Source organism: Salmo salar, chromosome ssa15 (assembly GCF_905237065.1).
Source record: "Salmo salar chromosome ssa15, Ssal_v3.1, whole genome shotgun sequence".
Lineage (NCBI taxonomy): Eukaryota > Metazoa > Chordata > Actinopteri > Salmoniformes > Salmonidae > Salmo > Salmo salar.
Window position 1 is genome coordinate 43,259,169 of NC_059456.1, and position 26,259 is coordinate 43,285,427.

The 26,259-nt window shown below is 41.6% G+C and overlaps 1 protein-coding gene across 2 annotated transcripts; it reads right to left on the minus strand.

Annotated features, from left to right (window-relative positions):
• Positions 1–1,986: 1,986 nt before the first annotated feature.
• LOC106571482 (vascular endothelial growth factor A-A) lies at positions 1,987–24,277 on the minus strand. 2 transcript variants are annotated; one of them, XM_014144644.2, is made up of 8 exons: positions 23,317–24,277; positions 21,521–21,566; positions 16,972–17,168; positions 15,569–15,645; positions 10,729–10,761; positions 5,490–5,564; positions 3,745–3,888; positions 1,987–3,548 (listed from the first exon to the last, which is right to left on the minus strand). In XM_014144644.2, the coding sequence occupies exons 1-8, from the start codon at positions 23,377–23,379 to the stop codon at positions 3,527–3,529; spliced, it is 657 nt and encodes a 218-aa protein (XP_014000119.1). In that variant the 5' UTR covers positions 23,380–24,277; the 3' UTR covers positions 1,987–3,526. The 2 variants fall into 2 exon arrangements, with proteins under 2 accessions (XP_014000119.1, XP_014000120.1); XM_014144645.2 differs by lacking the exon at positions 5,490–5,564 and having other exon boundaries at positions 23,317–24,264.
• Between the last annotated feature and the right edge of the window lie 1,982 nt (positions 24,278–26,259).

Below are 26,259 nucleotides of genomic sequence, written 5' to 3' on the forward strand. Positions count from 1 at the left end.
ACCACTGGCCTGCTGGCCCCCCTACCTCTGAGGAAGCACAGTTCCCGCTCAGCCCAGTCAAAACTGTTCGCTGCTCTGGCACCCCAATGGTGGAACAAGCTCCCTCACGACGCCAGGACAGCGGAGTCAATCACCACCTTCCGGAGACACCTGAAACCCCACCTCTTTAAGGAATACCTAGGATAGGATAAAGTAATCCTTCTACCCCCCCCCCTTAAAAGATTTAGATGCACTATTGTAAAGTGGTTGTTCCACTGGATATCATAAGGTGAATGCACCATTTTGTAAGTCGCTCTGGATAAGAGCGTCTGCTAAATGACTTAAATGTAATGTAATGTAAATGTGTTTCAAGTCTGTTTATTAATTAAATGTTCACTCCCTGTACTTGCTTCTCATCTCCAAGTGTCTAGCCTTACAGAACGTTGACACCACAATTTTAATAATCAGGGAGTTTTTGTTTTTGTTGGTGACGTCGGGTCCGGGTGCCGCTGCCGATGGAACCGGGGGTACCTCAGCTGGCTCGTCGGGCTTCCACGCCTTAGCTGGCTCGAGAGTTTTCCTTGCCTCGGTTTGCTCGGCAGGCTCCCATCCCACGTCATCCCTCAGCCGGCTCGTCAGGCTCCCACGCCTCAGCCGGCTCGTCAGGCTTCCACGCCTCAGCCGGCTCGTCAGGCTCCTACGCCTCAGCTCGCTCGTCAGGCTCCCACACCTCAGGGGGATCATCAGGCTTTCACACCTCAGCCGGATCGTAGGGCTTCTACGCCTCAGCCGGCTTGTCTGGTGCCCATGCATCGGCCCATCAGGCTCACCCAGGTGGGACGCCCGGGGTGGCGCCCCTAGAGGGGGGGAACTGTCACGCCTGCTCCCGCTCCCCCTACCTGGCACATCTGTTACCTTCATTACGCACATCAGCACTTCATTGGACTCACCTGTACTCCTTTACGTTTTGATTGCATTCCCTATATCTGTCTGTTCCCGTTTCATCCCAGTGTCAGCATTATTGTCGTTATGTTTTTCATGTCCAGACGCTGTCCTGTCCTGTTTCATGTCTGTTTATTAATTAAATGTTCACGCCCTGTACTTGCTTCTTGTCTCCAAGTGTCTGTCCTTACAGAAACTGGCAGTGTATTGGATATAGTTGATAGACTAGATGCAGTGGTTCCCAATCTTTTTCAGTTACTATCCCACCAACTGAATTCTGCTCTGCCCAGAGTACCCCTGAAGTACTCCCTCATGTGAATTTTACCAGTAGGCCTATGGTCTAATGAGTCTTCTCAAGTACCCCCTGTGGATAGGCCAAGTTCCCCCAGGGGTCCTAGTACCCCTGGTTGGGAACCACTGGACTAGAGGCTGTTGTCACTAAACCTTTACCACATAGCAAAGCAGGGATAATAGTCTGAGATTATTTCACAAGAGTATTTTTACAGTAACTAGTCCACCGTTGTTAGTGGTGAACATGCTATCTCGCATCGCTAACTCACTCATTGTGATCAGTGACCAGCACCTGTCAGGTCACTTTGTGAGAGCGGAAGGAAGACAATTTAAAGAATTTGAATGTGGCCTATGGCAGGTAAAAACACACTTCCAAAGTTCCTAGGTAAGAGGTCATCAGAAGTATTTCTCCGTGTGCCTCATGGATTTCTGGAGTTCCATGGGCGTTCAAAAGAAGAAATTCCTCCACACTGCTGCCTTGCAGAATCTCACCTTTTTATTCATAAACTATTTTGGTTTACAGATCTTTGTCACAGGTGTTCAGGAATTTCTTCTTTTGAATCATGTTTTATATTCCACGGCACATGCTCTTATGAGCTGTGTGAGTGCATACCTTTTTGAGTTTTGTAGTCATAACAGATATCAAAGATGGCTGTCGTATGTTGGAGAAGCTGTTTCAAACACAACACAAACAATAACGCATACAACCTCTTCAAAACCCACTGCTTCAAAACACAGCAACCTTTTCCTCAATTTGATATACAAAAAAAGCAATTTCATTTGTAAATAAATATGCTTTACTACTTTACACTGTCACAGAAAAAAACATGTTAATATTGGAAAAGAAACAATAAGTACTATTATCATGAAATCATATATTCTTGATATTGCAGATTGCTAGCTGTAATACAAACAGTTGACTTGGTAGGCCAAGCTTTCTTTTAGCAATGGTTTATTGTTATTTGCGTGATGGAGCTCAAGACAAGCATAAGCCTCCTCTGCCTCGCTAACACACACACGCACGCACACACACACACACACGCACACACACGCACGCACGCACGCCAAGACCATAGAGCAGGTTAAAAATCACACGCAGAACCTCCACCCTCTATAAAAAGGGTTGATAAATCCAGAATAGATGGCGTCCATACAAATGATCCATTTCAGGAATGTTAATGTAAAGTTTTTTCTTTTTCTTATAAAAGCCTAGAGCAGAGTGTCTCCTTGTAGCTAGGCAGAATGGAGACCACAATGGCATCACATAGCAGGAAGGGGGGAAACCCAAAGGAACATAACACTTGATATATAAATAGGTCAAATTAAATATGGGTAGAGGACTGAATACTGAAAATACTCTAACATTATAAATTATCTATAGTGGACTATGACATAAGGGATATTAAGTATGTATAGTATATACAGACTGCTTGCCATCGATACTACTGCATTCTGTATTAAGTTCAACCACAGACAGCATACCACCCCCCTCCCCTCCCCCCAAAATAAACAAAAATAATTTAAGAAGCTAATTCAGGATTTCTCACTCTAAAGTGATTAGCACAGTTTGTGAGGCAGTTTCTCAATGGAATCAAGCTACAGTATCAGTTGTTTCTAGTGGTTTCCATATATACCAAAAATCAATCATCAGTATCCCTTTAAAGGTATTATGGCACTCCAAATCCAGTTCCGCTGCTAGCTAGGGCAGCAAAATACACAGTTCTAGCTTTCCACACGTTCCACGCATCAGTTCTAGAACTTCCTTTAAGGTAAAGGAAGTGCTGTCATAAAGGGACGGATCCCCATCTCCCATTGGCTGTCCTGCCATTGCCATTGGGCTCCTGCAAAGGGAGTCTATGGGTCAGGAAGAATGTTGCAGAGGAAGAATGTTCTTCCTTCATCTTCTCTTCCTCTTCTATTCGTGGATATACATACCACATAGCAAGGTTTTGTTCCTCATGATTTGACACATAACCACAGTACACTAACACACATCCAGTGAAGTATTTGCATAAATGAATCAACATCAAAACCATAGTCCAGTCAAACGCCAAACGATGGGTTTTAGTTAGCTCTTTTAGCAGCAATACAAATTCTGTACTTTTTCTTTATCTCTCTCTTAGTATATACAGATACATTGGGATTATTTTTCTATTAATTTATTATTTCTTTCTCTCTCCCCCTCTCTTTTCTCTCTGCTGTTTCTCAGTCAGTCCAGGGGAATGCTTCCCACAAAGAAGATAAGCTCAGAGTCGAAAGTGCTGTGAAATATCTTGTGAATGTCCCTTCACGTCGTTTCATCTGCAGCTTAGACTCATCTCCTGGGCTTGTCACATCTGGGGATCACAGAGAAGATAGACAGAAACATATGATTGTATGAAAACACACACTCGTGGTCTTAGCGCCAATGTCTTGGTCAGGTTCTTGGCTAATGGTATGCCTTCATGTGGTCAAGAAATGCCACCAAACACCTTCTTGGTTACCAAAGGGAGTTATGAGTCCAAGAGTGATGTAACACGCCCCCCCACACACCTGCAGGTCCTCTCATTGAGCTCCAGCTGACGTGCCTTGCAGTCGGCGTCAGAGTTTCTGCAGGAACACTGGCAGGTCAGAGGGTTCTGGATGAACAACCGCTTTCTCCTCGCTAAACAGCCATCACAACATGGCTCGCACTGACTATAGACAGAGAGAGAGGAGAGGAAATGATAAGGGGAAGGATGAAGAAGAGGAAAAAAAGAGGAAGGGAAAAAGAGAGGGAGGATGTTTATTATAATGGTGTTAATATAGAAAAACACTTCCAAGGTCATTTTCCTTAAGGTCAACCCTCTTATTACATGCTGCAACTTCACACTCCCAGTGTCAATGTGCTGTCTGTGTCAATGTGCAGTCTGTGTCAATGTGCAGTCTGTGTCAATGTGCAGTCTGTGTCAATGTGCAGTCTGTGGTGTGGGTAAAATAGGATGAATTGTAGCATGTGACCAGAGGGTTGTACAAAAACAGAACCACTTTGCAAGCAGCAAAATTAGACCTACACCCTTCACTATCTCTCTCTCCCCTGTCTCCTGGCTCCCGACTCAGCCCATGCTGGCAGGGAGACCCCCTCCTACTGTCTCGTAGGGGGGAGTGATTTTTAGGATGATTGGCTTGCCCACGTACAGTATGCATTGTTTCGGTTAGACATGCACCAGCAAGCTTTGGCTGGGACGTGAGGCTTACAACAAAAAAACTGTCAAATTCAACTCATCCCTAAAGATACAGGATGAGTTTATATTGAATTAAAAGATTACAAGTAAATGTTTTCCCTTATAGACACAGATCAGATAGAGTTCCAGTAGATACCAGAAGATAGATCTGGTTTAAATGACAGAACACTAGAGACTGTGCCATTATGTTCCCACACAGAGGTGTTAATAGTGGACAAAACCTTTTTCACTGAGTATGGGGGACGACAGACAGACATTCCATTGAGAACTAAAGGCACAGCACAACGAACAGAACAACTCTATTCTTTGACATTAAGACCATTTCAGAAACATGAGCACCTCTTTCCGGTGAAAACAGCACCAAACGAAACATCTTTTTGTGTTCTTTGTGTTGTTCAGACCCATAGAGGCAACAAAGAGAACGCACAAACAGAATGGGCTAAACAATTTGTTGGTTTACATAACCCAGAAAGAAACAACAATGTGATAGCCATCTCTCGTATCACAAACAAAGCCCAGTGATGGTGGACGGAACAGAAAAAGCTTGTTTGGAGGGATAAAAAGAAACACTAAAAAAGAAAGGACAGGTTGGAGACACAGCAAAGCGAGACAGACTCAACACTGACATAGGCCTTGGATGATTCCCACAACAGATACTGGATTAGTGACATCGCCTGCAAAAAGCCATGCTGGTAGGTTCAGTTCTGTTACCTTTACCATTACCCTATCACTCCATTCCTCCCCCCCGGGTGCCTTATCACCAGGGGGGTGGGGGTGGTAGTGAGGTAAGGAGGTAGGGTTATGGGTGAATCGTGTGAGGTGTGGTGATATGAGGTAGAAGTCACCCCTAAACATAGATCTAGGATCAGATGTTATTTATTATTTAGGGATGACATCTATCTACAGTCTGATGCCAATTGATGTGTGTGGTGGTATTGGGCGGAGTGGTGGGGCCGTGAATAGAGAGAGACAATTAATTAAAAGGGGCAAATTAACTCCTCCCAAACAAGCTTAATGATCAGAAACGCCACAGTCAGGTGCAGGTGGAGCGGGGAGAAGGCCGAGCTGACATACGCTTGGCGATTCTTTTTGTCACGTTTTTTCTTTCGCTTTCTCTTTTGGCCTTTGCCCTTGCCTTTCCAGGGTTTTCTGGAAAAAGAGAAAGAAGCACAATAACGCAGAGACATCTGAGGAGGAAGGACAGAGATAAATAAACTGAACAGAGTTCAGATATCAGTCAGTCAATTGTTCATTCAGACAGAGACTATATGGACTGAGAATGGACTGAAATAGAACCAAATGATAAGAAATCTAGAGGTTGAGACATTTTGTCACCGTTCTGGGAAAAGAAATGAACACTGGCTTCGAGACATTCTTTGTTTTAAATTTTATTTAACATTTATTTAACTAGGCCGGTCTTAAGAACAAATTCTTATTTACAATGACGGCCTACCCCGGATGACGCTGGGCCAATTGTGCGCCACCCTATCGGACTCCCAATCACGGCAGGATGTGATACAGCCCGGATTTGAACCAGGGACTGTAGTGACACCTCTTGCACTGAGATGCAGTGCCATAGAACGCTGTGCCACTCGGGTACCCTCTTACACCAGAAAGGGTTTCACAAGTTTCATACTTAATTTTGGCTATGGAATTTTTTTTTTTTTTCCAAAACGCTCCTTCGGCTACTCTTAACATTTTGAAATAAATACTGGACGATGAGGGGCAGCCGAGCTCGCTGATTCATCATGTTTGAGATAACAGTATATGAGATTTTACAGCTGCAGGGTATACAGTACCAGTCAAAAGTTTGGACACAAATTCAAGGATCTTGAATATTTTCTACATTGTAGAATAAGACATCAAAACTACGAAATAACACACATGGAACCATGTAGTAACGAAAAAAAGTGTTAAATAAATCAAAATATGTTTTACATTGTAGATTTTTCAAAGTAGCCACCCTTTGCCTTAATGACAGCTTTGCACACTCTTGGCATTCTCTCAACCAGCTTCACCTGGAATGCTTTTCCAACAGTCTTGAAGGAGTTCCCACATATGCTGATCACTTGTTGGCTGCTTTTCCTTCACTCTGCGGTCCAATTTATCCCAAACCATCTCAATTGGGTTGAGGTCGGGTGATTGTGGAGGCCAGGTCATCTTATGCAGCACTCCATCACTCTCCTTCTTGGTCAAATAGCCCTTACACAGCCTGGAGGTGTGTTGGATCATTATCCTGTTGAACAAAAAAATGATATTCCCACTCTGCACACCAGATGGGATGGCGTATCGCTGCAGAATGCTGTGGTAGCCATGCTGGTTAAGTGTGCCTTGAATTATAAATAAATCACTGACAGTACCACCAGCAAAGCACCCCCACAGCATCACACCTCCCCCATGCTTCACGGTGGGAACCACACATGCAGAGATCATCCGTTCACTTACTCTGCGTTTCACAAAGACACTGCGGTTGGAACCAAAAATCTTAAATTTGGACTCATGAGACCAAAGGTTATATTTCCACCGGTCTAATGTCCATTGCTCATGTTTCTTGGGCCAAGCAAGTCTCTTCTTATTGGTGTCCTTCAGTAGTGGTTTCTTTGCAGCAATTTGACCATGAAGGCCTGATTCACACAATCTCCTCTGAACAGTTTATGTTGAGATGTGTCTGTTACTTGAACTCAGTGAAGCATTTATTTGGGCTGCAATCTGAGGTTGGTAACTCTAATGAACTTATCCTCTGCAGCAGAGGTAACTCTTGGTCTTCCTTTCCTGTGGCGGCCCTCGTGAGAGCCAGTTTCATCAAAGCGTTTAATGAACTATCGTTTCTCTTTACTTATTTGAGCTGTTCTTGCCATAATATGGACTTGGTCTTTTACCAAATAAGGCTATCTTCTGTATACCATCACTACCTTGTCACAACACAACTGATTGGCTCAAACGCATTAAGAAGGAAAGAAATTCCACAAATTAACAATTAACATGGCACACCTGTTAATTGAAATGCATTCCAAGTGACTACCTCATGAAGCTGGATGAAAGAATGTCAAGGGTGTGCAAAGCTGTCATCAAGGCAAAGGTTGGCTACTTTGAAGAATCTACAATATAAAATATATTTTGATTTGTTTAATACTTTTTTGGTTACTATATGATTCCATATGTGTATTTCATAGTTTTGATGTCTTTACTATTATTCTACAATGTAGAGAATAGTAAAAATAAAGAAAAACCCTCGAATGAGTAGGTGTGTCCAAACTTGTGTGACAAGAAAGGAACAGGCTTGGGTGAACCTGGACTTGAGCTAGCTTCCTTAGGATGACGTTCAAAGGCCTTTTGGTAGCATCATTAACACTACCACTGTGACTCTAACTAGAGTTCGACCGATTATGATTTTTCAACGCCGATACCAATACCGATTATTGGAGGGCCAGAAAAGGCCGATACCGATTAATCAGCCGATTATTTTACTGTATTTATTTATTTGTAATAATGACAATTACAACAATACTGAATGAACACTTTTAGTTACAATTAATATAATACATCAATAAAATCAATTTAGCCTCAAATAAATAATCAAACATGTTCAATTTGGTTTAAATAATGCAAAAACAAAGTATTGGAGAAGAAAGTAAAAATGCAATATGTGCCCTGTAAAAAAGCTAATGTTTAAGTTCCTTGCTCAGAACATGAGAACATATGAAAGCTGGTGGTTCCTTTTAACATGAGTGTTCAATATTCCCAGGTAAGAAGTTTTAGGTTGTAGTTATTAAAGGACTATTTCTCTCTATACCAATTGTATTTCATATACCTTTGACTATTGGATGTTCTTATAGGCACTTTAGTATTGCCAGTGTAAAAGTATAGCTTCCGTCCCGCTCCTCGCCCCTACCTGGGCTCGAACCAGGAACACATCGACAACAGCTACCCTCAAAGCATCATTACTCATCGCTCCACAAAAGCCGTGGCCCTTGCAGAGCAAGGGGAACAACTACTTCAAGGTCTCAGAGCAAGTGACGTCACCGATTGAAACGCTATTAGTGCGCACCCCGCTAACTAGCTCCGGAGTTGATAGGCTTGAAGTCATAAACAGCTCAATGCTTGAAGCACAGCGAAGAGCTGCTGGCAAACGCACGAAAGTGCTGTTTGAATGAATGCTTACGAGCCTGCTGCTGCCTACCACCTCTCAGTCAGACTGCTCTATCAAATATCAAATCATATGCTTAATTATAACATAATAACACACATAAATACGAGCCTTAGGTCATTAATATGGTCAAATCCGGAAACTATCATTTCGAAAACAAAACGTTTAATCTTTCAGTGAAATACGGAACCGTTCCATATTTTATCTAACGAGTGGCATCCATAAGTCTAAATATTCCTGTTACATTGCACAACCTTCAATGTTATGTTATAATTACGTAAAACTCTGGCAAATTAGTTCGCAACGAGCCAGGCGGCCCAAACTGTTGCATATACCCTGACTCCGCGTGCAATGAACGCAAGAGAAGTGACACAATTTCCCTAGTTTAATATTGCCTGCTAACCTGGATTCTTTTAACTAAATATGCAGGTTTAATAAAATATACTTCTGTGTATTGATTTTAAGAAAGGCATTGATGTTTATGGTTAGGTACATTCGTGCAACGATTGTGCTTTTTTCGCAAATGCGCTTTTGTTAACTCATCCCCCGTTTGGCGAAGTCGGCTGTCTTTGTTAGGAAGAAATAGTCTTCACACAGTTTGCAACGAGCCAGGCGGCCCAAACTGCTGCATATACACTGACTCTGTTGCACAGAATGCAAGAGTGACACAATTTCCCTAGTGAAAAGAAATTCATGTTAGCAGGCAATATTAACTAAATATGCATGTTTTATAAATATATACTTGTGTATTGATTTTAAAAAAGGCGTTGATGTTTATGGTTAGGTACACATTGGTGCAACGACAGTGCTTATTCCGCGAATGCGCTTGTTAAATCACCCGTTTGGCGAAGTAGGCTATGATTCAATGATAAATTAACAGGCACCGCATCGATTATATGCAACGCAGGACAAGCTAGATAAACTAGTAATATCATCAACCATAACTAGTGATTATGTTAAGATTGATTGTTTTTTATAAAATAAGTTTAATGCTAGCTAGCACCTTAGCTCCTTGCTGCACTCGCATAACAGGTAGTCAGCCTGCCACGCAGTCTCCTCGTGGAGTGCAATGTAATCGGCCATGATCGGTGTCCAAAAATGCCGATTACCGATTGTTATGAAAACTTGAAATCGGCCCTAATTAATCGGTCATTCCGATTAATCGGTCGACCTCTAACTCTAACTACCAAAGAGGCCCCTGAACACAGCAAAGTCAGAGGTCAAAGTTGAGCCAACAGTAACGCACGGTAGCATCAACAACAGAAGTGTACAGAGTGTAGAGTAGAATCATGGTGGCAAGGAGCACTAAAGCCATCACTCTTCATACACATAAATGGTTAAAACAAGGTCGGTCAGAGGTCTCAGAAACAAACCCTCATCTATACTGCAGGATACCCGACATATAAAACCTAAATACTATCAAAAACCCTCGTAATGCTATAGGATTAGGCAATAGGAAAACGAGACAATCCCATGTAGAGGCGAATTGTAGTGGAACAGAACCACTAAAGCCAGACCCATAAACAGTGAAAAAATAAAAGGTTAAAGAGGGTCTCTAAAAACACACAGCGTTATCTACACATCACAGGAGCCTGTAAAACAAAGGTAGAGACATGAACCCTGAGACATACTTAAAGACATGTATAGAGAGTAAAGGAAGGACCATAACAGAGGAATGTAAAGAGAAGCAGGTGTATAAAAAAATGACAATAAATGAAAGGTGCCGAAGGCATTGACCTCATCAGGTGTCACTCATTCACCTGAATTGAAGTATTCTGTGGGTTTTCTGTGTGTCTCACCTGAAAGCTCAAAGGGTCATGGAATTAGAATGGATAGAAGGGATGTGATTCTTTGTGAACTCCGAAACTACAGGAAGATCACTGGATCTGTGCCAACATGGTGGTGTCAGTGATCATTTGATACATTGTTGTATACTGTGCGTAACAACACACAGGTTGAGAAAGAGAAATTCCGGAAACGTGTGAGCACAGGAGGAAGAGCGATAAAGAGAGAGAGAGAGAGAGAGAGAGAGAGAGAGAGAGAAGAAGATGGAGAAAGATAGCAGGAGAAAGACAATGCGAAAAAGACAGATGAAAATAAAATAAAAAAAGTATATCTTTTCAAATTAAGGCAGATAGTCACAACACAGCAAGAGTCTGTACTTACTTTTCTTTCTGTTCTTTCACTTCATTCTTTGGCCTGAAAGACAGAAACAAACATGATGCTACCTCATAGCCCACTGTTTGTTTCTTCGTAAACAGATTCACGTCAACAGTGGACAGAGACATAGGCAGGTATTAGCTTGGGTGGCCCTGTAAGCACTCTGCTACTCTAGTGTTGTCCATCCCTGATCCCTAAATAGTCATGACGATTCTGTTGTTACCTCTGACATCTTTCTCCCCGACTTATCTCCTTGAAACAAACACACACATAAAATATCTGATAACAATAGCAGATTGTCATGTCTATTTTGTTGCTCAACTTGATAATTTGGCTGTAACTGATTATGGAGCAACACATCTTCTGGCTCACATCTAATCCAGTGGGTACAGGAGGTCAAGCATTGGGAAACGTCTCATTGCATAGTACTCATAGGTTTGGAGAAAACTCCTTAAAACTATACAGTCTACTTATAAACTAGGTAGTCACAAAAACATACAATGGTTTACTAATGTTTACTAATGGTTAACAAACTCCTAATTAAAGGGATATTGCGAGATTTTGGCAATGTTCAGATGATCTCATGGACAACATTTGTATGTCTCTGCACGCAGTTTGAAGGAAGTTGCCAAGGGACAGTTTGTATTAGAACAAAGAGGAATAGCTGATAAGCAGCAGAGAGGCCAGGTGCACCATTGAGCATGAAAGAACAGTGAAGACAAGAGACACGGAGCTCTCTTTTCTCTGTATACATCAATGATGTCAATGATGTCGCTCTTGCTGCAGGTGATTCTTTGATCCACCTCTACGCAGACGACACCATTCTGTATACATCTGGCCCTTCTTTGGACACTGTGTTAACAAACCTCTAAACGAGCTGCAATGCCATACAACACTCCTTCCGTGGCCTTCAACTGCTCTTAAACGCTACTAAAACTAAATGCATGCTCTTCAACCGATCGCTGCCCGCACCCGCCCGCCCGTCCAGCATCACTACTCTGGAGGGATCTGACTTAGAATATGTGGACAACTACAAATACATAGGTGTCTGGCTAGACTGTAACCTCTCCTTCCAGACTCATATTAAGCATCTCCAATCCTAAATTAAATCTAGAATCGGCTTCCTAATTCACAAAACAAAGCCTCCTTCAGTCATACTGCCAAACATACCCTCGTAAAACTGACTATCCTGCCGATCCTTGACATTGGTGATGTCATTTACAAAATAGCCTCCAACACTCTACTCAACAAATTGGATGCGGTCTATCACAGTGCCATCCGTTTTGTCACCAAAGTCCCATATACTACCCACCACTGCGACCTGTACGCTCTCGTTGGCTGGTCCTCGCTACATATTTGTCGCCAAACCCACTGGCTCCAGGTCATCTATAAGTCTTTGCTAGGTAAAGCTCCGCTTTATCTCAGCTCACTGGTCACCATAGCAACACCCACCCGTAGCATGCGCTCCAGCAGGTATATTTCACTGGTCATCCCCAGAGCCAACACCTATTTTGGCCGCCTTTCCTTCCAGTTCTTTGCTGCCAATGACTGGACCGAATTTCAAAAATCACTGAAGTTGGAGACTTATATCTCCCTCACTAACTTCAAGCATCGGCTGTCAGAGCAGCTTACCGATTGCTGCAGCTGTACACAGCCCATCTGTAAATAGCCCATCCAAACAACCAACTACCTACCTCATCCCCATATTTGTTTTTTGTTTTTTATGCTCTTTTGCACACCAGTATTTATACCAGTATTTATACATGCACATCCTGTTCTGCACATCTATCACTCCAGTGTTAATTGCTAAATTGTAATTACTTCGGCCCTACGGCCTATTTATTACCTTACCTCCTTACTTCAATTGCACACACTGCATACAGATTTTATATTGTGTTATTGACTGTACGTTTGCTTATCCCATGTGTAACTCTGTGTTGTTGTTTTTGTCGCACTGCTTTGCTTTATCTTGGCCAGGTCGCAGTTGTAAATGAGAACTTGTTCTCAACTGGCCTACCCGGTTAAATAAAGGTGAAAAACAAAAACAAAAAAAATGCCCCTATTGATCTTGTTTAGAGACAATACAAGTATCCTACCCAGACTAGCCTACAACACCACAATGCAATGAATAATTGCATTATTGTCTTCAAGTGAGTACAAAATTCTACTCTAGGCTGGAAACGGCAGTGAAAATGTAATTTGAATAGTTGTGCAAAAGCCCTGTGATTTGAATGTTTCATTCTATTTGGATCAGTTGTGTGTCAACTTTCGACAGTTTACAAGGTCCAGAAAGGCACTGTAGCAGGCCAGTCTGACTGTATTTTTACTTCTGAAACTGAGATGTGCTGTCTGTTGCGGATCATCATTCTCCCAAATCGCCATATAATGTGGCCACATAAGTATGCTCCCGGCAGGCCCAGTTATTCAGGAAAGCTTAATGCACGCTCTGCCTCCTCTACGATATGAGCAGCTATTCCTTGTGCACCTAAAACCTAATGCTTCATTGTAGCCTAAATATTAGTAATTTAACTTTGAAAATCTATTACATTTAATCTGTGGCATAAACACAACCAGTCACAATGCTTTAATCTGATTATGCTACTTCAGTTTCGAAGCAAAGCCTTCGATACTGGGTACAAGGTAGGGAGGGATGTACAGCGCATTTGGAAAGTATTCAGACCCCTTGACATTTTCCACATTTTGTTACGTTACAGCCTTATTCTAAAACGGATTCAATTCATTTTCTCCCTCATCAATCTACACACAACACCCCATAATGAAAAAGTAAAAACAGGATTTTAGAAATGTTTGCAAATGTATTAAAAATAAAAAACCGAAATATCTTATTTACATAAGAATTCAGACCCTTTGCTATGAGACTCGAAATTGAGCTCAGGTGCATCCTGTTTTCATTGATCATCCTTGAGCTGTTTCTAAAACTTGATTGGAGTCCACCTGTGGTAAATTCAATTGATTGGACATAATTTGGAAAGGCACACACCTATCTATATAAGGTCCCACAGTTGACAGTGCATGTCAGAGCAAAAACCAAGCCATGAGGTCAAAGGAATTGTCCGTAGAGCCCAGAGGCAGGATTGTGTCGAGGCACAGATCTGAGGAAGGGTACCAAAACATTTCTGCTACATTGATGGTCCCCAAGAACACAGTGGCCTCCATCATTCCTAAATGGAAGAAGTTTGGAACCACCACTCCTCAGTAAAAGGCACATGATAGCCCGCTTGTAGCTTGCCAAAATGCACCTAAAAGACTCTCAGACCATGAGAAACAAGATTCTCTGGTCTAATGAAACCAAGATTGAACTCTTTGGAATGAATGCCAAGCGTCATGAATGCCAAGCGTCACGTCTGCAGGAAACCTGGCACCATCCCTAAAGTGAAGCATGGTGCTGGAAGCATCTTGCTGTGGGCATGTTTTTCAGCGACAGGGACTGGGAGACTAGTCATGAACAGAGGAAAGTACAGAGAGATCCTTGATGAAAACCTGCTCCAGAGCACTCAGGAACTCAGACTGAGGCGAAGGTTCACCTTCCAACAGAACAACGACCCTAAGCACACAGCCAAGACAACATAGGAGTGGCATCGGGACAAGTCTCTGAATGTCCTTGAGTGGCCCAGCCAAAGCCCGGACTTGAACCCAATTGAACATCTCTGGAGGGACCTGAAAATAGCTGTGCTGCAACACTGCCCATCCAACCTGACAGAGCTTGAGAGGATCTGTAGAGAAGAATGGGAGAAACTGCCCAAATACAGGTGTGCCAAGTTTGTAGCATCATACCCAAGAAGTCCCAAAGCTGTAATCGCTGCCAAGGGTGCTTCAACAAAGTACTGAGTAAAGGGTCTGAATACCTATGTAAATGTTATATTTGCTTTTTATTCATTTTTATTTTTTGCTGAAAAATCTAAAAAACTGTTTTTACATTGTCATTATGGGGTAGTGTGTGTAGATCGATGAGGGGAAAACACGAAACAATTTAATCAATTTTAGAATAAGGATGTAACGTAACAAAATGTGGAAAAAGTCAAGGGGTCTGAATACTTTCCGAATGCACTGTATTTTCTGTTTATCAAGATTGAGTATATCAATTTGATTGTGTTGTTGAAAACGCAAACCATAATGTTGAAGGGCCCGAAGTTGGTAATCGGTATACAGTTATGCTTTGCTTATTAGTCATGTGGTGCATTGCACAGAAACCTGTTGGTGAAAAATGTGTTGTATATATTTTATATAATTATAAATACAGCTTCAAAATTGTGATAATTCCTGTAGACCTCCAATTATTGCGCTAAATCTAGTTAGCAATGACTCGTGAAACTACCTTCAACTTCCTTCAAACTGCACGCATCAACATAAAAATGGAATCGATGAATTCATCTGACCGAAAACTGCTTGATTGACAAATATCTTGCACTATCCCTTTAATGGTTTATGAGCAGTTTGTGAGCAGCTTATATGCAGGTTATGAAAAGGTGGAAATGCTACACACTGAACTTAGCCTCCACGAGAAAAATAGAAATCTTTTATTTTTAAATTGTAGAAATTAACAGCTAAGGCGTTAAAGGAAAACGCTGATACGTGGTTCATGAAGTGTGACTTTTCTGTGACCTGCAGAGTTTAAAGTGACTCTGCATGCACTATGTGATCTGGATAGACCAGACCAGACCAAACCAGTGTGTTGATAGAGGGCACCTGGAAGTCAGAACATACTCTAATTTATCTAAAATCCCCTGAATTCCTTGTAGAAAGACCTCCATATGCCCTGAACTGAGAAGAACACTGGAATAGATAGTTTGTGAGTGTATACGTGCAGCATGTGTACACTTCTTACCTGCATTCACATGCATTGTGTTCTGTAAAACTCATGAAGATATCATTTTGTTGCTTGTGGGGTTTTATTCTTTTTATCTGTGGAAACAGGAGAAGACAGAGTTGAATATAGATGGGTCAAACACGCTCACATATACACTCCACCCTTTCCCACCTGCTCTAGGACATACACTACCGTTCAAAAGACGCCTCGCAAGTCCTCAACTGGCAGCTTCATTAAATAGTACCCGCACAACACCAGTCTCAACGTCAACAGCGAAGAGGCGACTCCGGGATGCTGGCCTTCGAGGCAGAGTTCCTCTGTCCAGTGTCTGTGTTCTTTTGCCCATCTTAATCTTTTTTTTTTATTGGCCAGTCTGAGATATGGTTTTTTCTTTGCAACTGCCTAGAAGGCCAGCATCCCGGAGTCGCTTCTTCACTGTTGACATTGAGACTGGTGTTTTGCGGGGACTATTTAATGAAGCTGCCAGTTGAGGACTTGTGAGACGTCTGTTTCTCAAACTAGACACTCTAATGTACTTGTCCTCTTGCTCAGTTGTGCACCAGGGCCTCCTACTCCTCGTTCTATTCTGGTTAGAGACAGTTTGCGCTGTTCTGTGAAGGGAGTAGTACACAGCGTTGTGCGAGATCTTCAGTTTCTTGGCAATTTCTCACATGGAATAGCCTTCATTTCTCAGAACAAGAATAGACTGACGAGTTTCAGAATAAAGTTTTTTGTTTCTGGCCATTTTGAGCCTGTAATCGAACCCACAAATGCTGATGCTCCAGATACTCAACTAGTCTAAAGAAGGCCAGTTTTATTGCTTCTTTAATCAGAACAACAGTTTTCAGCTGTGCTAACATAAATGCAAAAGGGTTTTCTAATGATCAATTAGCCTTTTAAAAGGATAAACTTGGATTAGCTAACACACCGTGCCATTGGAACACAGGAGTGATGGTTGCTGATAATGGGCCTCTGTACGCCTATGTAGATATTCCATTAAAAATCAGCCGTTTCCAGCTACAATAGTCATTTACAACATTAACAATGTCTACACTGTATTTCTGATCAATTTGATGTTATTTTAATGCACAAAAAAACATGCTTTTCTTTCAAAAACAAAGACATTTCTAAGTGACCCCAAACTTTTGAACGGTAGTGTATACCCAAATATACTAGAACATATACCGTTTACACTCTCATATACAAACCCACATAACTTGAGACGCAATGTGTTATAAAGGGCCATTCTGGGGAGGTGGCCAGTCAAAATGTAAGAGATTAGAGGTTAAACAGTCAAAGGTTAGGGGTCAGTCTCTCACCTCCTTGGAGACGACTCTGCTATATGTAGAAGTAGGGTTATAGGAGTTAAATGTGTGATGGAGATGTGTAAGGGTAAAAATGTCAAACGCTCAGTCTCTCACCTCCATGGTGACGTTATGCGTGGAGGTTGGCGTACACTGTAGCATCTCGTCGTTGCAGCAGCCTGCACAGCGTGTCAGCACCACACAGGATGGGATGAAGATGTGTTCTACCTCCTCTGGGTACTCTTGTAGGATCTCTACCAGCAGCTCCCTGGGCTGACACAGGCTCTTATTGTACACCTCCATGAAGGAGATCACTGAGGAGAGACATGCACACACATTTAATACACCAAGAACCTATACACACATACTGCACAGTGCCTTCAGAAAGTGTTCAAACCCCTTGATTTTTTCACATTTTGTTGTGTTTCAACCTGAATTTAAAATGGATTCAATTGAGATTGTGTCACTGACCTACACACAATACCCCATAATGTCAAAGTGTAATTATGTTTTTCAAAATCTTTACAAATGAATTAAGAATGAAAAGCTGAAATGTCTTGAGTCAGTAAGTATTCAACCCCTTTACGGCAAGCCTAAATAAGTTCAGGAGTAAAAATGTGCTTAACAAGTCACATAATAAGTTGCATGGACTCACTAACCACGTTTCCATCCACAGTTTATATGCGAGTAAAGTTATATTGTATAAAAAAAAAAGACAGCTGTGGTGGAAGCAGGAAGTTTCGGTGTACTTTTATAAATGCTGACAGATCATTTATTCATACATGGTGGGATTGTCAAAGTAAGTTTATATTGTAAAACTTCTGACAGCCAACTTTTTAGCTCCGCCCATAACTTTCAGACTTCCTAGCATTCCCAGAAAGCATGGATTATTGAGTCATTATTAGAGCAAGGGTCTTGTTCTTGTGACATGATGATTGATGCTTGACTGCCGTTTGACAAATAAAAAATATTCTCGATCTTATCCATAATAATCTCATCAAGTAGACTCGCTAACCCGCACAGCCTACCCGCACTGTATCTGCGAGCTGTTGGCTAGCCTGTTGAGGATAGGGGGCAGTATTTTCACGGTCAGATGAAAAACATACCCCAATTAAACTGCCTACTACTTGGGCCCAGAAACTAGAATATGCATATTAGTAGTAGATTTGGATAGAAAACACTCTGAAGTTTCTAAAATGGTTTTGAATTATGTCTGTGAGTATAACAGAACTCATATGGCAGGCAAAAACCTGAAAATCCAACCAGGAAGTGGGAAATTTGAGAATTGTAGTTCTTATTTTGAATCCCTATTGAAACTACAGTGTCTGTGGGGTCACGTTGCACTTCCTAAGGCTTCCATTGGCTGTCAACAGCCTTTAGAAACTTGTTTCCTCCTTCTCCTGTTACTGGGCAGAGGATAGTAGCTCAGTCAATGAGTGGACTGCCTATGGACAAAGGGCTTGGTTGTGCGTGAGCCTGCGGTCCTTATTTTTCTTCTGGAATGAATATGCTATTGTCCGGTTTGAATATTATAGCATTTTTACGTTAAAAATACCCTAAAGATTGATTGTAAACAACGTTTGACATGTTTCTACGAACGGTAATGGAACATTTAGACTTTTCGTGTCTCGATTTACGCTCGTGCATTATGCCTTTGGATAGTGATCTAGTGAACACACGAACAAAACGGAGGTATTTGGACATATGGAGTATTTCGAACAAAAATAACATTTCTTGTGGAAGTAGGAGTCCTCGGAGTGCATTCAGCCGAAGATCAGCAAAGGTAAGGAATGATTTATAACACTAATTCAGAGTTTTGTTGATGCCAGAACTTGGCGGGTAGCTGTATAGCTTGCTTTGATGGTTGAGCTATGTACTCAGAATATTGAACAATGTGCTTTCTCTGTAAAGTTATTTTGAAATCTGACACAGCGGTTGCATCAAGGAGTAGTGTATCTTTAATTCTTTAAATAATTGTTATATATTTTGTCAACGTTTATGATGAGTATTTCTATAATATGTGTGCTCATTGACCGGAGGTTTTGGGGGCAAAACATTTTCTTAACATCACGCGCCAATGTAAAATGCTGTTTTTGGATATAAATATGAACTTGATCGAACAAAACATACATGTATTGTGTAACATGATGTCCTAGGAGTGTCATCTGATGAAGATCGTCAAAGGTTAGTGCTTCATTTAGCTGTATTTGGGGTTTTTGTGACACATCTCCTTGCTTGGAAAATGGCTGTGTGGTTATTTTTGTCTATGTACTGTCCTAACATAATCTAATGTTTTGCTTTCGCTGTAAAGCCTTTTTGAAATCGGACAATTTGGTTACATTAAGGAGAAGTGTATCTTTAAAATTGTGTAAAATAGATTTGATGTTTTGTATTTCACGCCCTGCTGTTCCATTGGATGTTGGCTAGGCGTTCCACTAACGGAACGTCTGTCCTCAACAGGCTAGAGTGCAGGTTCCAAGACCAGAGTAGGTACATTTGCTATTTAACACAACAGTTTTTGTAACAAAACTATCGGTAGAGATGAAAATGCGATTGAAACTCATTGAACTTTAGATTTTTTTCCCCCTCTGTACATGAAAACATAAGCGAAAAAGTACATTTTGTGTGCAGTACGTCATCACACACTCATATTTTATCCACAACCAGTCCATTTGGAGGAAACATACCACTGGTTGGGAAATTAGCATATTTTCTTTATGTGGATTCTAGAAAATTCGCATGATATTCTGTTGCCAATTGGATGGAAACCTAGCTACCGTGTGCAATAATACTGTTTAACATGATTTTTTAATGACTACGTCATCTCTGTACCCCACAAATACAATTATATGTAAGGTCCCTCAGTCAAGCTGTGAATTTCAAACACAGATTCAACCACAAAGACCTGGGAGGTTTTCCAATGTCTTGCAAAGAAGGGCACCTATTGGTAGATGGGTGAAAATAAAAAAAAACAGATACTGAATACCCCTTTGAGCATGGTGAAGTTATTAATGACACTTTGGATGGTTTATCAATACACCCAGTCACTACAAAGATACAGGCGTCCTTCCTAACTCAGTAGCCGGAGAGGAAGGAAACCACTCCGGGATTTCACCATGAGGCCAACGGTGACATTAACACAGTTCCAGAGTTTAATGGCTGTGATAGGAGAAAACTGAGGATGGCTCAACAACATTGTAGTTACTCCACAATACCAACCTAATTGACAGAGTGAAAAGAAGGAAGGCTGTAAAAAAATGTTTTAAATACAAAACATTCATCCTGTTTGCAACAAGGCACTAAAGTAATACTTCAAAAAAATATGACCAAGCAATTAACTTTTTGTCCTGAACACAAAGTGTTATGTTTGGGGCAAATTCAATACAACACATTACTGAGTACTACTCTCCATATGTTCAAGCATAATGGTGGCTGCATCATGTTATGGGTATGCTAGTAATTGTTAAGGACTGGGGAGTTTTTCAGAATAAAACATTTACATGTTCCTGAGTGGCCGAGTTACAGTTTTGACTTAAATCTGCTTGTAAATCTATGGTAAGACCTTAAAATGTTTTTAATAACAATGATCAGCAACCAATTTGACAGAGTTTGAAGAATTTTGAAAAGAATAATGGGAAAATGTTTACATTCCAGGTGTGGAAAGCTCTTAAGAGACTTACCAAGAAAGACTCACAGCTGTTATCACTGCCAAAGGTGATTCTAACATGTATTGACTCAGGGGTTGAATACTTATCTAAATCAAGATATGTTAGTTTCACTTTTCATACATTTTTTTCTTCCACTTTTACATAATATTTTGTGTAGATCGTTGACAAAGAAATTACAATTAAATCCATTTTAACAAAAAAAATTGGAAAAAGTCCAAGGGTATAAACACTTTCTGAAGGCACTGTACATACTCCACGCACACACACACACACACGCATACTACAAAATATACGTCTACTACATACACTTTCCTTCAACAACCGGCATCACCCATCAAGGTATCCCCTGCCTTCCTCTTTCACTGTGGATGTGGTATGCTTCTGTACCGACTTCCTCTTTCTCTCCCTCTCTCAGCCCCACAAAGCTAGGTACCTTCTGCTGTGAAGCACTAAACACATTGTAGCCTAGTGGTGCACACGTTGGCAAAGACATTGAGACACCACATACAGACAACTCTGATTCCTCATGGAGAGAAAGGGATAAATTGGAAATAATAGCACACCCCCTGCAGTGTCCTATTCCAGCCAAATCAAGCATAGTATGAAACAATCACATATAAAGTTCAGCTTTTGATTGAGAGAGCAGCCCCTTTCCTAATATTGTGCAACATAGGCTTGTGTAAAGAAGCCAAGAGGGCCAGAGACTAAATTCCATTGTATTTCCACATCTTAACCTCAAACAATATTTCAAATGGAATTCGTGGAGATTATAACTGAAAATGGACAATACTCTGTTTGAAATGTGTTACTATTGTTTCAATGTTGGAGCCTACTTCTGCCAACATGAGGACATGGTGCAGTTGGGCTTCATTCCGCCAGGCGGCGTGGGTCTCCCTGAGCTCTCAAGGTGAACCACACAAACCCCGTTTCATTGGCAGTTTGCCTGCGAGGGAGCCCAATGAAAGCTCTATTCCCACGGTGCCCTATCGAACACCTACCGCCGTCATGCGCACTCCTCCCTCCTTCCTTCGGTATGTGGGCACTCTGCGCGGGAGAAAGGAAAAGGGGTACACAAATTGGCGATTAAATTGTATCCTTACGTTCATGAATTTCATACAGTGCATTTCACATTGACTAACGTGCAACCAAAGAGGCTACGTGGCGCAGACATACGATATGACGTTGGATGCTGTCAAAGACCACGCGGTGTGTTTGTTTTGTTTCATAGCCAAGGCTACATTATCTTTCCCTGAAGAAGTTTTAGGTCTATGTTTGCAAATGTTACAATTTCATTCTCTATATGAGTTTAAGCTACACAACTCAACAGAGACCACATGTGGTAACTGTTGCTACAATGACCCGCATCTAGCCCACAGTTTTCTACATTTATCCACGGTAATTGCTGTCAGTCGCTCCATAGTGACTGGCATCTTTACACTACGGAAGCAAACTCGCGCAATATCTGACCAGGATTGCATGAGGCCTGGAGATGGATTACCTAGTGGCTTTCAGTGAGGACTACAGTGTTTAGTCGGAGCAATGCAAGCGCATAATGTAACAACCAGTGAATATTTCACCCCTGCCAAAAGTAAAATAGACCCGGTTTCTTTTCAGGCAGCGGCTATCTCCGCCCCTTGGGTGGTGTGAGGGACCGGCGATTGGGGCTTACAAAAGAGTGGCCGCAACACTTAAAATGCTGTTATTAATGGAGTGGGTGTCAAGCTGCGAACACCTGCCCATGGACAATCAGATGATATTACTAATTACGGCCAGTTGCTTTGACTAAACAGGGTTGATTATAAGAGCTCCTTTAACACCCCCAAAAACGCTTGACTGGTCTCTAGGGAATTAACGGGTTGACGTTGTAGGGGCGCGGGAGAGACTCGAAAGATCGGTGGGCTGCTTGGGCACGGGACCCCTGCAGGGTTAAAAGATAGGCCTTTGTGGGGCTATTAGTTGTAAAACTGTATTTGAGTGTTCATAATATAAAGGTCTAATAGATACCTTGGCCCATAACGTAAACGGAAATCTATGGACCGCCCCAAGTACTGAGAAAGTCGGCCTATATGCCAATTCAATATCATTCTGGAGTTTAACATATTCAGGCCAGTGTCTACGATAACTATTGGTTGGCGTTTTTGTTTCCCCCTAAACTTTCGTTCAAAAGTTATGAGGAGGCTTTAACATCTTGATTAATGGTTTGCAAACCAACAGACCTCCACGTCTACATTGTAAACTCTAAAGTCATTTTAAAGCCTTATTAAAATATTAAGCCGATGCCCCATTTGTCCGAATTTAAAATGTGGGTGGGTAGTGGTAGGTTATTCTAATAATGCGGACTAAAATGAAGCCAGGATCGAGTGCGCAGGCAGCGAACCTGTTGCCATGTCTCTTTGAATTCAAAATGCCGCTGCTATGCCTTTAAAGCGTAATAATATTGCCAGGGTGGTTCTGAGCAGGCCCGCAATCACCAGAAGAGACGAAACTTCCTCACATTCGTTCAGAACCATTAGCCCCTACATATTCCACCTCTGAACGGCAAACGCACAAGCCACCATGTCAGACAGTAGCCTAAATAGGCCTGCCTACGTGAAGTCGGTGTGGTGTCAGTTTTGCGTAATTGCTATTTACATATCGCTGAAGCCATGAAACATTTTGAGGTTGTTAAAACATGAGTAATGACCTTAGCACGGGGAACGACAAGGACGACCTACAGTTGACCACATTTCACAAATACAATCCATTTCTTGACGTCCATTTAGAGACACTGGGTCTGTTATAACATATAACTTACCTTGACAGCGGACAAATACAGAAGTGTCAGGAGAAATAATGTTATCAAACTGTCAAAGTTCATGATTGAAATTCCAAATGCAAATGTCGATTTAAAATCCAAGCGGGTCGTCTGGCGATTTCTTCCAAAGCATTTGTAAAGTTTAAAACAGTAAAAACAAAGTGTAATAACTGTTAGAACTTCTGTAAAAGGGGGACCGGGGTCTGTAGTGGCGTCAAATCCATGTTGGTCCCACGGTCGGAGCAGGCAAGACACCTGAGCAAAAATCGGTTGAGCATAACGACTCTCTTTCAACTGTTGCCAATAATTTTCAAGATATCCAGAAACATTAGAATCCAGGACGCGTATCTTTTCACATTGTTCTGGAGTAGACCTTTATTTTCTTCAAATGAAATTGCAATCCACATTACAGGGTTAATTCCATACTTGGTGTGCAAGCAGTCTCCAAATGCGAGTCCATTGGAAAAAGGAAAATTGCTATTAGCCTACAGAAACTTTCTGTCCTACGCAATTAGCCTACATTCGTGTCAACCCCAGAACAGTGTTTACAATCACATTCACAGAATACACTCCGTCAAAACTTCCAACCGTGACAGAAACTGCCGTTTATTTTCGCTTCCTGCTCGTTCCCGGTTTGCGTGATCCCAGCTCTCTTATATCCTCTTGAAATCGTTAACGCATCACCGTACAATATTTTCGGAGGTCTAAAACATCTCCTCCCGTTTCGGTCTCTTGTGCGGCAACACTGTGGAATTGTCGTGAGGCAAGGAGGGATGGTCGTCTCTAGCTTCTATACCCACAAAGACATAGGCTAAACCCCGCCCATTTGTACAATTCTTCTTCTTAAAATGTGATTTTAAACCTAATCCTAACCCTAACCACACTGCTCACCTTATGCCTAACCCTGACCTTAAATTAAAACCAAAAAGCAAATTTGTGTCTCCAATATTGACTTTGTGGCTGTGGAATCTGACTAGCTAGTGGAAACGAGGGGCCTGATTTATGGTGGTCACTAGTTACCACAGCCACAAAGACATGGCTAAACCCCGCCTATTTCTACAATTTTCTTCTTAAAATCTGCTTTTAAACATAAACATAACCATGACCTTAACCCTAACCTTAACCACACTGCTAACCTTATGTCTAACACTAACATTAAATTAAGACCAAAAAGCTTTGTTTTCATACAATTTTACGATAAATCCCATTTCGACTTTGTGGCTGTGGTAACTAGTGAAAACACTCATTTATCAACGGTATGTACATTTCTTACTAAATTCTGTCGTGTGGAGATTTTAGGATTAGGTGGGCTACCCAAAATATACACGTTTTCATTGATAAATCAGAGCCATATTATTATAATATTTGTGCACTTGTGAACAAGCGCATACAACCCCGCCTGGAAAACGCCCTCCATTCACCTTTTATGGTAACAAAACACGCCCTCATTTGCTGTGTGATTGGGCCATGCCCGTTTCTAATAGAAAGGGGAATAGAACATTTGATCACATTTCTATAGAAGTGTGGGCAGAATGTTTTAGTCTTTTGCAGTCACTTTTTAAAACAAAAAAATGCAAGCTGCTTATACCGAGTGCAAAAAACTGTCCGCACATCCTGCAAGATTGATTGTCTATTGAATAATTTAAAAGTAAATTCTGCCCACAGCCCACATTTTTATGCAAAAGATTAAGTGTTGTTCAATATTTTGTTTATTAATACATGGTTGTGTTTCTATTTTCTGCCTTGGTATAGACTCTGAGATTAAAGGGTAGGAAGCATGAGTTTTTACTCACCAATGTAACAGAGACTTAATAACTTAGTTATAGTCACAATTTGGTTACCTATAAGTACGAATATAGTCATGTTTTTGGTTATTACATATTTATTAACTTATTTCCGGATAACTTCTAACCTACCCACAATGCACTATTTCTCAACATCGTATTGCGGATCTACTCTGTGCTACCAAGTTTGCTTGATAGTTCAGTAGCTAGCTCAAGCTGGCTTACGTTAGCTACACCTCATGTTATTCACAGACTTTGTTATCTATTGTGAACCCGTTAGCACGGCAGGCTCTGGTGCTTTCTTGCCTTGGAGTCAAAGCAAAAATCATACCTGCTTGCTCTTTGTGTAGTACCTCATCTGTTCTCCTTTTTGTTTTGTCAACTTTCATCATGTTCTCTCTGAAGAAGGCTATGGGAGTTTTGTAACTCTTCCCACCTTGGCTTAGTGCTAGTGCGCTAGCTGACTGACATCTAGAATCTATCTATTTTGGATTTCAGCCTGGTGAAGCCACTGCCTCCCCCTTGCATCAAACACCTCAATTTCCCCTAAATTAACAATATTTGCTTGCAATACAGTTGATCAACCACTAGAAGTTGTGTGTACGAATGGTTTGAGATTTGCGTGGACATACGCACAGTTTCCCGTCAAGTTCAATACTGATGCCTTCCGAGTGGCGCAGCGGTCTAAGGCAGTGCTTCGCAGTGCTTGAGGCATCACTACAAACTTGGTTTCGATCCCGGGCTATGTCGCAGCCAGCCGCGACTGGGAGACCCATGAGGCAGCGCACAATTGGCCCAGCGTTGTCCGGGTTAGGGGAGGGTTTGGCCGGCCAGGATGTCCTTGTCCCACCACTTCTTGTGGTGGGCCAGGTGCATGCACGCTGAATTCGGTCGCCAGTTGTACAGTGTTTCCTCCAACACATTGGTGCGGCTGGCTTCGAAATTGGGGAGAAAAATTTGTAAAAAAAGTACACCAATTTTTATTTATTTAAATATTTTACATTGAGAAATACCAACCTTTGCAGGAAAACTGTTGCACACAAGGTTTAGAGTCTTTTTTGTGCACACACACCTTTGATAAATGAGGCCACAGGAGGGGTATTGGGAGCACTGGGAGTTGTTCATTGGCTAAAGTGAGAGGCTGGGAATGGTCAACCAA